Here is a 12891-nt window from a genome sequence, read left to right on the forward strand (position 1 = left end):
CAATCGAGAATTCCCAAATTTGAATTCGAATTTGAAATTTTAGAAATCAGAGAAAGCCGCGTTTTTTAAGAACTCGGAATGGAGATCGAGGGGCCTGGGAGAAAAATTAAATTTTGTAAAAATTTACAACTGCGCACGTCGCTTAGGACTCTCGAATCGATGCAGCTATCGCTCGCCACGCAAATACTAAAGCGACTGTTTCAAATGCTTTTTGACTTTTCCAAGCACGGCCTTAAAGCGTTGGCCACCTTTTTCGTTGGAGAGATTTAAGAGAGAGTTGAAATTTTGTGGGTTGAGTTTTCGGAAATCAATAATCGACTGAGAGAGAGAGAGAGGATAATGGCAAATTGCCATAGGGGATTGTGTAATTTTTGTCTCGTTGATTCAGACCGGTGGGTCGCCTTGCGAATTGAATCACCCTGTGAAAATCATCATCTCATGACGTTTCTTTCACACAGTCCCCATTCATTTAATTCACAATCGTAAGCGGGCAGACAAACATTCGTATTTTTATGCCACTCCAGTTGCTTGTTTGTCTTGGCATCAAAAACCTCCCTTTTTCAGAGATTTTTTTAACTTTACGAAGACTCCCTTTGATTTTTCTAACGATCCGTATTGCTTACTAGAATCTATCTCTTCCTACATTTGTTCTACTTTTGTTTGCTAGGAAAGCATTAACATCGTAAGATTAATCAGAATTTCCGATCTTGAAAATTCTTGTAAGTGATTCAAAGAATGAGTAGTTTAATGAATTTTATGCCTGATCTTTTTTTAAGTGTTTTTTGTCGCCGAGGCCGCATCATAAAAATGTCTGATTTTCTTTTATTTTATGTTTGTCGAGCTTGCTGTACTTGAAGAATGTGCAGTGTGCTGTTCGACTGTGTGCGAGCCCGCTGATTTTCGATCTGGCGAAATTCCAGAGCGTTTACATTGCTTGTATTTGCCTGTGACGCCACACAGCAATGCCGTAGTCCTTGTGCGGCATGTTTGAACTGGATTATTTGCCCAGTAGATACATCAATTGTTCCAGATTTTCTTTTTTTTTTTCATTTTCTATTTTTATAAGAAATTGATTTCAACTATTTTAACTGTGGCCAAACGAAAGCGCACAGCCAACGATATTGTCCTGAAGCCATATTTCTTTGGACGAGAAACCTAAACGAAAACCTTTTCAGAGATTGTGATATTGATGGACAATAGTAAATCGGTTTTGAAATGATGGAAATGGAGGCTCAGCCTCAACCTGTCCCCAACGGCAATCCCTACGAGGTAAGTTTTATTCTACTCTACTTTCTGGGCAGGAAGAAATCTATTATCAAAAACCTAGGAGTTTCGTCGGATTGAATCCTCCCGCGCAAGTCAGCGGAAGCGGCGAAATGACGAAAAGCGAAACGCAGAGTTAGCAAGCCAAGATGATGTCTACAGACTTGCGGACAGGCCTCCCCTCCGCGGAGAAGACAACCCTGGCTTCGAGGTCAGCTGTTATAAAACACATATATTTTTATTCGATTGTTAGTCGGAGGAAAGCCTCGACGATCTTCTGGATGACTTGTCGCAAATGAATCCGAATCTAATACAAGACCTTGACGTTGTGCGAAGTTTTTTACACTCGCACGAAGTGAAACAGGTAATATTTTCACTCACCAAGCTGTTTGTGTTCACCGCGGTTTCTAGGCGCAAAACCTGATGAAGTCGCTGCGAGAAGAATTCCCCGAAGAGCGCTCTCTGGACGATCCCGCTCTTCTATCCGAAGCATTGAATAAGGTTGGAATTCTAGCATGCACTAAAATTTAAAATTTCGCTTGAAGAGCCAATCCGTCAATGCAGGAGAGCTAGCGCTATGCCTGAACTGCGAGCAGCTGCGAGAAGTATCCGGAATCGACGACGATACCATTGACGATCTGGAGATGGAAGACGAAGCACTCATGCTTGCCAAGAACTTCGTTGGAGCTGACATGTCTGATCTTCTCAAGGCGGTGACGATCGATAAGACGAAGAGCGTTTTAGGCGCAACGGTGAAAAATGTAGACGCAAGTGTTGTCATCTCCAGAATTGTTGCTGGCGGGGCAGTTCAACGCGATGGCCGTCTTCAAGAAGGTCCTCTCGCCAAATGGCATTTTGTTTGACGCTTGTGTTTTTAGGCGACGAAATCATTAACATCAATCTTCAAACTGTGAAGGGAAAATCGGTCGACGAAGTGTGCCAGATCATGGAGCAGCTCACCGGCCATGTGACATTCGTAGTGATCGCATCAGGCAAGACGAACGAGCGGAATGTTGAAAACGACATTACTCACGTCCGAACATTATTCTCCTACAATCCAGAATCAGATGAATACATTCCATGCAAAGAGTTGGGCCTCTTCTTCAGCAAAGGCCAAATATTGAAGATCCACAAGTGAGCTTTCTTTCTTCTTCCTTGATCACTATGACTTTATTCAGAGGCGACGATGAGAACTGGTGGCAAGCCTACAAAGAGGGCGAGAATGACATGAGGTTAGTTCAACCTGTCGGGCGAAATTGAGTCGTAATGTTCTTCTAGCAATCTCGCTGGTTTGGTTCCTTCCTTCGAATTCGAAACGCGCCGTCGCGAAATGAATAAAGAGTATGAGCGCGAGCTTGAAAAGGAGAACGAACCAGTTCTCTGCGGCAAAAAGAAAAACAAAAAAGCCAAAAAGTCAAAGAAAAACAAAAAGAAGAACAAAAAAGATGAAGTTCAGGAAGAAATAATTCATGTAAGTGCTCCGTAGCATCTAATTTTGAGCTTAATTGAACTTGCAGCCTTACGAATACGTGAAATTACACCAACAACCTCCAGATCGTCGACGACCGATCGTTCTCATTGGCCCAAGAAATGTTGGCCGATACGAACTGCGCGACAAGTTGACGAACGACAAGTACGAGGAGTTTTGCGTACCGATCGCGCACACTTCGAGGCCGAAGAAAGACGGTGAAACTAACGGACAGGATTACATGTTCGTCTCAAAGGATGCCTTTGAGCAGTACAAAAAGGTATGCGCTTCTGCTTTACTTCCAGCCAGAACTGACATTTGGATTTAGAAAGGAAACTTCGTTGAAGACGGCGAGTACCAGAAAAATCTGTATGGAACGTCGATCGACTCGATACAACAAGTTATCGAAAGAGGAAAAACGGCCATTTGCGTGATGAACCCGCCGTCTATTAAGATCATGCGAGACAAAATGCTCAAGCCTTATGTTATCTTCATCAAGCCTCCTAATAGGTTCAGAAAGAGATTTGAGTTCTGCCTAACGCTTGAATTTTTCAGGGAGCAGATTCTTGTTAATCAAAGAATAAACGGGAAACAGCTCGACGAAGAGACAATCGCCTCTATGATCGACCAAGCACGCGTGATAGAGCAAGATTACGGTCACCTTTTCGACGAAATAATCATCAACCACAATACTGATGACACCTATGAAGTAACCTCCCTTTCCCTGGGCATTCGCTAACGCGCGTCATTTTAGGACCTGCGCAATATTATCAAGAAACTGGAGACGACGCCTCAATGGGTGCCCGTATCATGGTTGGACATCAAATACTAGTTCCAAGCGACCGAAAGGCACCGACTGTAAAAATCATCAATCTCGAGTTCAATTTCCTGCTAGAGAGTCCAATCTGTCAGGAACTGCAAAGTGGACACTGATCACACTGTTCATTCTAATCCCGTTTCTTGCTAATTCTTGTTCGACTCTCCGAGTCTCTATTTGTTTATCTATTTCAACCCCAACTCCTCATGCTAACCCGATCCCGCTGCACAATACTTCCGCCTCTATCTAAAAGTGGAAGACACTCGTCTCGAATAAAATACATCATCGCAATGACTCTGCATCCAGCCTCTGTAAAAACATCTTCATCTCTTTTTAGCACCAATGCTTCTTTTCTTCCGACCTCATCTCTCAAGCTTCTGCCGATTGATAACGACCGCTAGATTCTTTTCTAGCCTCGGCTCAGATCTTCTTACGCTTCCTTTGTAAATAAATGAAATTGACCTACTTATCTATCCCTCGCCTTCATTTTCACTTTTATGCTTAAAAGATTTCTCTTGCTGACGAGTTAGTAAGTATTGATGGGCTCACCTTTTTCCAACATTTGATTAATGAATAGACCTTAATTACTCAAGTACGTTCTCAACAATTTTAAGGTTATCGCAACTTATTGAATATATGCCCAGTCATTAGAGCTCGTCTCAATTGCATGTTGTCTATCAGAGAATTCCTTTGTCTTTTTGATGAAAACGAAAATTCCATTTCCAGTCTATCCCGCCGTACTCATCTCGCTCAGATCCCTATTCAAACTAATCCCGATCAAAAAAGCTATCACCCTCTCTATTTCCATCTTTTCCGTTTCATTTTTTCCGTTGAGGCGACTTTATCGCCCACCATTTATAACTCTATCTCTCCTTTAATAAGTACAAGAAGTTTCTTCATTATTTAAACAAAAAAAAAACTTCCGAGCTGTTGTCTACTGTTGCAGGTTTTCAAACATCAACCACTGTGTCCCTCGGTTGCAACAAACAGCGAATTCACTACGATACTAACTTAATTTAATCCAGTCGCTGATCTTCGCTTCTTTTAGGCCATATTTATGGAAGAATGTCGGACAGCGAAGAGGTGACCTCAGCTGCGAGTTACTTCAATTCGGCCCCACCTCCTGTGCCTGTTCCGGTCCCTCCCGCGAACCAACAGAGTCAGCAGCCTTTTCCTCCGGCACAAAATCAAGAATACCTTGGAATCAATAATGAGCCTCCTCCAGGTACATTAGTTCAACAAGAAGGAAGTAGTTTTTTCTTGTTTAGTTTAGGCTAGAGTCATTTCTTAATTATCTAAAATCTCTCAAAAGCACACGCGTTTCAATTAAATACACGGTTTCAACAATATCGTCAACAGCAGTACATCGGTAACATTTTCTCAAAGTTTCATGTTAAATAGTTCAAATCTAAACACCTTTCCAATCGCACAATTTTTATTAAAAATACTAATATGGTGCCATAAAAGTAACCGCATGCGCCTGCATACCTGTTTCTTCTTTTTGATAATAGATTGTCTTATGATCGCTTCTATTACTGTGAATTTAGTGCCAGCGCCTGTTGTTATAAGCCCGGAAGACGACGCTGCCCATAACATGGCTGCTTTGACTTTGGAAGAAAACGTCGTTCAGGAAATCGAGCAGGCGGGCAACGCAGAAGTTGAAGTTCAAGGCCGCCTGCAGCCTTCCCAAAGCGATCTACACTCTTACAATGATCTTCATTCTTCAGCCTCGGTTCCAGCTCCCTCGGCTGCGACTCAGCAAGCTCCTCCTAGAGCAAGCGAGCATGCAGAAGGATATTTCCAGCCAAACTCGAATAATCCACCTGGTCAAGTGCAGCCTCAAAGTAACCCCGCAACTAGTCTGCGATCCGGTGATGTTCAGCCATTCAACTTCCAAAAAACAGACGCATCTTCGGAGCCTTCCAACTACTCAGTTTTGGCATCAAGCAATGAAGGTCATCAGCCAAGAAATCAAATGCAAGACGATCAAGGTCGGGCTAGGCTGCGTGCACCACCTATTCCTGTCCAAGTCAGTAGTAATCCAGTCAGTTCTTTTCCGGTTGGGGAACAGCCGGCTTTGAGGGAAGATGTCCGAGCTCCTGTTCGCCCATTGAATCCCGAGCGATCATCACGTCCTCCACTCGACGAGCAGCGCCCAGGAAACAGAGATCCCAATGCGCGTGCTCCTATCGTGCCCCATGAAACAGACCCAACTCCATTAAACCGAATGCCAGTTCAAAATCAAAATGCTCCAGTAAATGTTCAATACAGCCAGCCAGAGGCTCATACAGAAGGTTCTCTTCATAATCGATTTTCACAGTCAAATCAATATTTGGATTCTGTCGCGCACGAAAATCAACAGTACCAGCAAGGAACGGGTAATCATTTTAAATATCTGTGAAAACGCGTCCAACGTGCCGATTGAATTCAGCACTGTAAAATCAGAAAAAAAAATTTTCGTCGGTGAAATTCGATTTCACGCCATATTTCGGGTTTTTACTTGGCATTGATCTTCACCACAGTAAATCTTTGTACTTGTCTATGAAATGTTCTTGGCATTCTAGACTCGAAGTTCTAGTATTCATGCGTAATTCATGTTCACATTATTATTTTTGAAATCAAGGAAGAGTACCCATTTTCAAGCACCGCCTCAAGTTTCGGTTTCTCAGCAACAAGTCTATCAGCAGCCCGGGGCACCTTATCATCCAGCGGATCAATATCAACAGCACCACCAGCATCCGGCTCCGCCTTCGTCTCAGGGTGGTTACGCTCCCCGTCCGCAGTATTTCCATCCGGGCCACTATCAACCTCAACCACACGCTCATCAGTATTCGCATCACGAGGCCGCTTCTGGCCGCGCGACGCCCAGTTACCCTCAAAATCCACCCCTAGATCGTCCGTCTCGTCCTGGCTCCGCCATATCTGCGCAGGGCTCTGGCTTCGCGCCTCCGCCGCAGCCACATTATCCTCCTGCACCTTATGGTCATCATCCTCCTCCACCGGGGCCGTATGGGTATCCTCCTCCGCCTGGTCCTTATGGGGCCTATGGGCATCCTGCCTACCCACCATATGGATACCCACCGCATCCTTATGGGGGTGATCCTTACGGCGACCCATACAGACGACCACCATATTCAAGGTAAGCCTATACAAATAGTATCTAAGGATGCATCCGTAAAAATGGGCACTGATTCGGACAAGAGAATGGTCAAAAGTTCTCTGCTAGAGAATAAAAATAAGTTATCAAACAGCGCGCTTTTTCGATCAAATTGGCGCGCATTCGGAAAATATGGAGCCTTAGTGGTGGTCGATTATGGCGTTGCAATTCAACCGCGTCAACCGCTACGCACCGCGGTGTTCCTAACAAACCGCACAGTTCCCCGGTCGGATTAAAACTTTTCCGCTACATTCAAATCTTCTTCAAAACATTTTAGAATTCATAAAAAACAACGAATCTCGTCAACATCTAATAATAAGAGGTGAAACTATCATACTAAAAGAGTTCCGACTAATTTCAAAAACCTGAGAATTTATGGTGTCATGGGTGCAAAATTCATTCAAAAGATAATTATCCTCATCATGATTTCGGCTGTAATTTACCAAGACGTAAATCGGAAAATCAAAACTGGAAATCGAAATACCCTAGGACCCTCTTATTTATGTATTCGAAATTCTTCCCCAGGTACCTAAGAGTATCTCAGCTTTTCATGGGAACCTGTCTTCAAAATGAAAAATTCACTCGCAAGCTGCAATTTTTGAGTAATACTTGTGCTGGATGCAAGTTCCTGCCTGAATGCAGAATCTGTCGCATGTTTAGATTGTCGGACAGGTTAATTATGTCCAGACAGATTTCTGTTCAGGGTTTCATACCGATAAGTCAGGAAATCAAAATAGAACCAGTACAGTTATGTATCTGCAATTTAATTCATCATTTATTGTTCATATTTTGTTATAAATTGTGAGAAGATTTCAGTTATGCCCTACATCGGCGTCGCTTTCTTCGATTTGACTAGTAGAAAAACAACGATTGTTGAATGCATTATTTAGGCTCCCAGCGTGGGACAGGTATCGTCCGTCTTCCGAATTCGACCCCGGTGATGATAACGTTTCTGTTACTTCTTTCCATTCGCAAAGATCCGGGCGATCAGGTGCGTCGAGAAGAAAGAAAAAGAACGTCTACGAGGAGCTGTACAAATCTATGACAATCAACTACGAGTAAGTAGCTGTCGGCAATATTTTCTTTCTGCTTTGATTCAATCTTCCAAGAGCAAGATTACATGTTCCACAGTCACGTTCTGCTGAACACGTAGATCCAAAGTTAATGTTTACGCTGGTTTAGGGGATTATCTTACTCGGTTTTCACACGATTTTGTATACATGCTCACCTTATACGACGTTTTCGTAGTTTGCAATATTTGTCACAAAAATAAGAAAGTCTGTTTTCAAACATTTAGACGCGAATCACCTATTGTGCAAGACAAATTGAATGCAATTATTTAATGCAAATTGGAACCTGTTTTGAGAAGTTGTGACTTTGTTAGAGATATCCCTTCTTAGCCGATAAGAATAAACATTATCATGGAAATGAACTAAATTTACTCCGGGGTATACAACCGCGACCGTTCTAACGATAAGGTGACAGATAAGCGACTTGCGGAAGTTCTATCAATAGCAAGGATTATGCATCTGTATATCTTCAGTTCCAGAATATAACGATCACGTTTTGCGAAATTTCAACTCCTCAGCAATTCCTAAAGTCGTAACGCTATCCTTTGAAGCGAATGCCTTCCTTAGCACAGAGAGTCTTGTAGAAAAAATGGAAATTGATGTTCAGAGGAATACTAAAACAAGTTCATTGTATTTCCTGTGGCAGGCAGATACTAAAGATGTAGTTTTAGTGACGCCGAGTGGCAAGATAACTACTACGTCGAAAGCTCTCGGGACGAAGGACGGAAAACTCCGCCCAAGTTCACCCAGCCTCATTGTATTGTGCGGTTTTCACCAACCGGGCAGCTGGTCAAAGTGAACGCCGCACGAGTAGACGAAGGCGAGGCCGCAACATTCGAGCTTCACTCACTAGAGGTAAATTTCACTTTCTCAATTGTGATTGCATGAAGCCTATTTAGGCGCTGACGGCGAACGAGCCTGTGTACGCGCCTGGACTACACGCTTTCCCTGGACCTTTAACTCGGTAAGAAATGGTACCTTTAGTGCATCGTTTGATTCTGGGCATAATGTTAATAAGGATGCTTTGGCTAACCACAGTTAGGAGCGGAGAGCTTACTTTTGTTGTCTTGCAATATTTGTGTACTCAAGAAGAAGTGCTCTTGAGAACTATAATAAGATTTGCGCATTTTCTTCAAATTGGATCGGAAAGTGAGATTTTTCGGACAGGCGACTTTTGTGGCAAGAATCGTCGAGATTATCAAGAGGGGCTAATCGCTTCGTTCAGCTTGGAGTGAGTTTGAGGAGCTAAGACTGAGTCGATGCGGCTTCCGTGTCCAGGAAGAGTGGACTGAGTGAGCCGCAAATTCCATCATTTTGGAGTAACAAGCCGCCTTCATCTGCTCAGTTCCTTTTAAATCTGATTCAATGAACTCTTGAACGGCTTAATTCAACCCAAATTCCTTGTGCCGTCTTTTTCCAGAAATCAAAATGCCGTTAACTTTGATGCGCCTTATTCAATATTCAGGTCACTTTTTTCAAAAATTCACGAAAAAGTTGAAGTCTCATTCTCGCGTTTAGAAATCCTCAAGGTGACTGAGAGAATATTCATCCTTTAACCACTGGAAACTGAAAGAGAGCGCTGTACAGTGGATATGACCTTGCGTCAAACAGTGGGTCACAGAGTTTTGTGTTTGGCGAAGGGCGGAAGTGCCTCGTCGCACTAATCCCCCGTTCGGATAAATAGAGGATCAAACAACTGGTTCACTTAGACAAACTATTTTCTGCCTATTTTCCATTAAACACGTGACTCAACTCTGACGAGTACTTTTTGATGAATTCTTCTTATTAAACAAATCTTGTTTAAAAGTGTGCAAATGCGAAAAGGGTGTCTAACTGGAAAATTCTGTTTTACTTTGCTCTGAACAAAAAGGTCGTTTTCGCGGAGACAAAGTACTTGGTTTAGCAAATTACTAAATAAAGAAAATCACTACGGTTTGCATTTGCGCGTAGATTGCAACACGTTCTCCCCTTCTCACTTGAATATAAAGCATTTCTTGCACAGAGCGCAGCGTCTATAATTTTTGAAATACGAAGTGCTGTAGTAATTTGATTTCCCATTTTCGGCGTAGATTTTGCTCTGGCGCATTCTAAATCCGCTTTACTACTATTCAAAGGCGAGAGCGGATTTGTGATATTTTCCGACGGAAGCTCACGTTTGATGGCCACCTTCACCAGTGACCGGGAGCTACTCCTTCTGAAACTGCTGGAACAAGTGGACTAATGCCTCCCTCTCCTAAACATTAAAAGGAGCTTACGAGCCACAAACGACCAGCCGCCCTGTTCACCTGAACACTTTTTACGCACTGCACTCTACCTCTTCCATAAATCCGGCCAGATGGGATCCTCGGTCGTTGGCCTTTCCCGCTGGATAGACACGCTAGATCTCGCTCAAGTTCACGTTTTTACGCTTGAGCAGAAACCTAAGTTTCGAGAAATAAGTGCAGAACGAAAACGTGAACTTTACTTCCAAGATCGTATATATGATAAACTTCTTCAATGTTGATTCTTTGATGAATGAATACGTCCTGCTCCGAGTCACTCGCCGATTTAAACATTTATCACGTTGACTTTCAAAGTTCCGGTGGAACTATCTGGAACTAACTATTTTTTACAAATTTCGAAATTCCATCACAACGGAAGGTTTTCGGGCACTCTTTTATCAGACCGAAAATCAGCTTTGATCGGCATGTTGTGTATACAGCATTCCGACGACTCGCCCAAGAGTTCCCAGAGCTTCGCTGATGTACATTGCAGGACACTTTTGTCAAAAACGCATTCTTCAATTACCTTTTAATTTCTCAAAGTTCACTTGCAAACGACCGGTACCGACTTGATAGTCGTCTAGATTCGAAAATTACGGTGTCAATCGGGGAAAAGTTAGATGTTGCGCAAGCTCGCGTCGCGGATGTATATTTTACGCTTCTGCGATCAGTAGCTGCAAAACTTTACTCGTAATAAACATCACACGTCCTGATCCACAGTTTCGCAAGCAATTTGTTGTCTACTGTCGGGGAAAGTTGTCCGTTTATCGCCCACCAAAAGTTGTGCCCAACCGCACTCCAATATTTTTCGAATGTGTGTTTTGCCGATCCCAAAATTGAATTCATCAACTTTTGGAAAAGGTAGATTTACTTCAAATAATTTAGAGTGCTCTTGTTGAGAATATAACTAGACCAGCCTATTTTGATTACGTTTTTTAAAACCAAGATTACTGTGAATCGCCTTTACTGAATGCCCCTTTCTTCCAGAGTAGAGTACTTGGTAAAGGCTCGAGTGGGAGAATTTCGCAAGAGAAACTGTTCAGCGACAGTCCAAGTAAAGGATTTGTTGGAAACAAATAGGATTTTCCCGTAAAGATATCTTAATCCTTTCATGGAAGATTGTCTAAATTCAAAAATATACGCCAAATAGGAGGGTGGCGGTGGATTATCTGCGCTGACATGGCGGAAGAGAGTGAGTACCCAAAGCGTGACTTTATTTTCACGGACAAAGTGGTCTTTGTCGCGATCATCATAGAACCGATAAGAGCAAGCTTTTTATCGGCGCTTGTTGATCTGTGCTCTTCAAAGAAAACGACCGGATTTGAGCAGCACGAGATGTCGTGTTAATCTCACTTGCAGCCGGATTCTCTTCTCTTGGAGTGCTAACTTTTATTCAGACACGTTCTGATTGAACATCAGATTGTTTGTCACATGTTTTCAAGAGTAACACGAACAACTGCAGGCAACAGCTGAACGTTATTGGAAATTAAGGGGATGCCTATGACTTAATTTTTCGGGAGAGCGAAAAATGCCATTGAGTTTAGACGCGAGTTCTCAGCGGAAGGGCGCGATCGGTATTCTCGACGCACCGCATGTGGAATGAGATTAGATATGAAAATGAGTGTTGAAAAATACACCCATGACGAGTGGAATGCCCTCCACGAAATAGACAAAAGCGTTACAATTCCTAAATGATTTTGCTACTGACTAGACGTATTCCCATACAAACAGCTCTTGCGCTCTTCGATTTATCACTTAGTTGTTTCGAGAAACTTCGTATCTCGGATCGTCGCGGGAAATTTGGAGCGCGAAAAACGTAAAAATACGCGATTATAGAGTCGCTCAGCCATCAGTACGTAATGTAGCGCCGTTGATCTGGGCAATGTCCAAATAATGCGGAGAACACGTTTTAACGAATGCCCATCTCCTCTTCATTACTCCTCCTCGCGATGAGTTGGGTTTCTAGCACACCCGTCATTTTCTTGATACGTTTGTCAGGGTTCCAGTAGAAAACGGATTTTTCGACTGTATTTTAAGGGCTGCAACGCCGAAAATTGATGTCGTGCGATACTGCGGTAACCAAGCTGCTGATGTGCGTGCGAATTTAAATATCCCAGGAAGTGGTTCAGACGCCGTTTGCACTCTCAGTTAGACTCTACAAGCGAGTGAACACAAAGCCCGCCATTTCTCTAAGGCACACGACAGTCAGCGGAAACGTGTGATTAGGTTGAGTATGAACCTCGCTAAGATCGGCAATCCTTCGCGTTATTATGGGATTTACTAGCCCTACTGGTGAGATCGAACGATAACGCCGAAGGTCACGACTTCTCTGAGTTACTCCTCGGCGAGCTCAAAAACGAAAAACAACCAGAAGATATTGATGAAAGTAATCTAGAAGTCAAAAACGACCGCTCACTTATTAATGAAGCCAATTCGAACACAAGGAACGGGACTAAAAGTAATACATTTCATGAAATATTCTTCGGCGAGAGAAAACTGTTTTAGAAAAGGCATCCTTCAGCGAGAAGTTCGGAGGTCTCGGAAGTCCCTTTTGCCACATTGTTAGTTATTTTATGTGAAAAGTCCCTTGCGTCAGTTTACGTAATTTAACCACTGGACGCGGGTACTCCGAAACCGAAAAGGTGAACCGTTTCCGCGAGCTGATTCAGTACGGACGCCAGAGGGACGCATTGGAATGGGCGATGAAAACGGGTATCTGGGGACATGCGTTAATGCTAGCTTACAAACTCGATCCAACTCAGGAACCCGGTTACTCGTGCCACTGCAGCTCATAGGCTAAGTCATATTTAACGACGCATTTCGTTACCACAGAGTTGATCTGGCGAATGTTCATT

General features: G+C 43.1%; 2 protein-coding genes across 2 annotated transcripts; both read left to right on the forward strand.

Annotated features, from left to right (window-relative positions):
* The first annotated feature begins 1169 nt into the window (after positions 1 to 1169).
* Positions 1170 to 4568, forward strand: LOC145706650 (protein PALS1-like). Its single transcript, XM_081784076.1, has 12 exons — positions 1170 to 1269; positions 1328 to 1474; positions 1517 to 1627; positions 1675 to 1764; positions 1809 to 2097; positions 2142 to 2397; positions 2442 to 2495; positions 2542 to 2734; positions 2781 to 3011; positions 3060 to 3241; positions 3287 to 3440; positions 3486 to 4568. Exons 1-12 carry the CDS (start codon positions 1216 to 1218, stop codon positions 3561 to 3563), a joined length of 1839 nt encoding a protein of 612 aa, XP_081640202.1. The 5' UTR covers positions 1170 to 1215; the 3' UTR covers positions 3564 to 4568.
* A 26-nt stretch (positions 4569 to 4594) lies between these two features.
* On the forward strand, positions 4595 to 12831 carry LOC145709211 (uncharacterized). Its single transcript, XM_081786892.1, has 10 exons — positions 4595 to 4773; positions 5096 to 5926; positions 6192 to 6687; positions 6983 to 7027; positions 7596 to 7763; positions 8447 to 8630; positions 8675 to 8739; positions 12074 to 12151; positions 12283 to 12494; positions 12620 to 12831. The coding sequence occupies exons 1-10, from the start codon at positions 4614 to 4616 to the stop codon at positions 12829 to 12831; spliced, it is 2451 nt and encodes an 816-aa protein (XP_081643018.1). The 5' UTR covers positions 4595 to 4613.
* The last annotated feature ends 60 nt before the right edge of the window (positions 12832 to 12891 follow it).

This window comes from Oikopleura dioica, chromosome XSR (assembly GCF_907165135.1).
Source record: "Oikopleura dioica chromosome XSR, OKI2018_I68_1.0, whole genome shotgun sequence".
In the NCBI taxonomy this organism is placed as follows: Eukaryota; Metazoa; Chordata; class Appendicularia; order Copelata; family Oikopleuridae; genus Oikopleura; species Oikopleura dioica.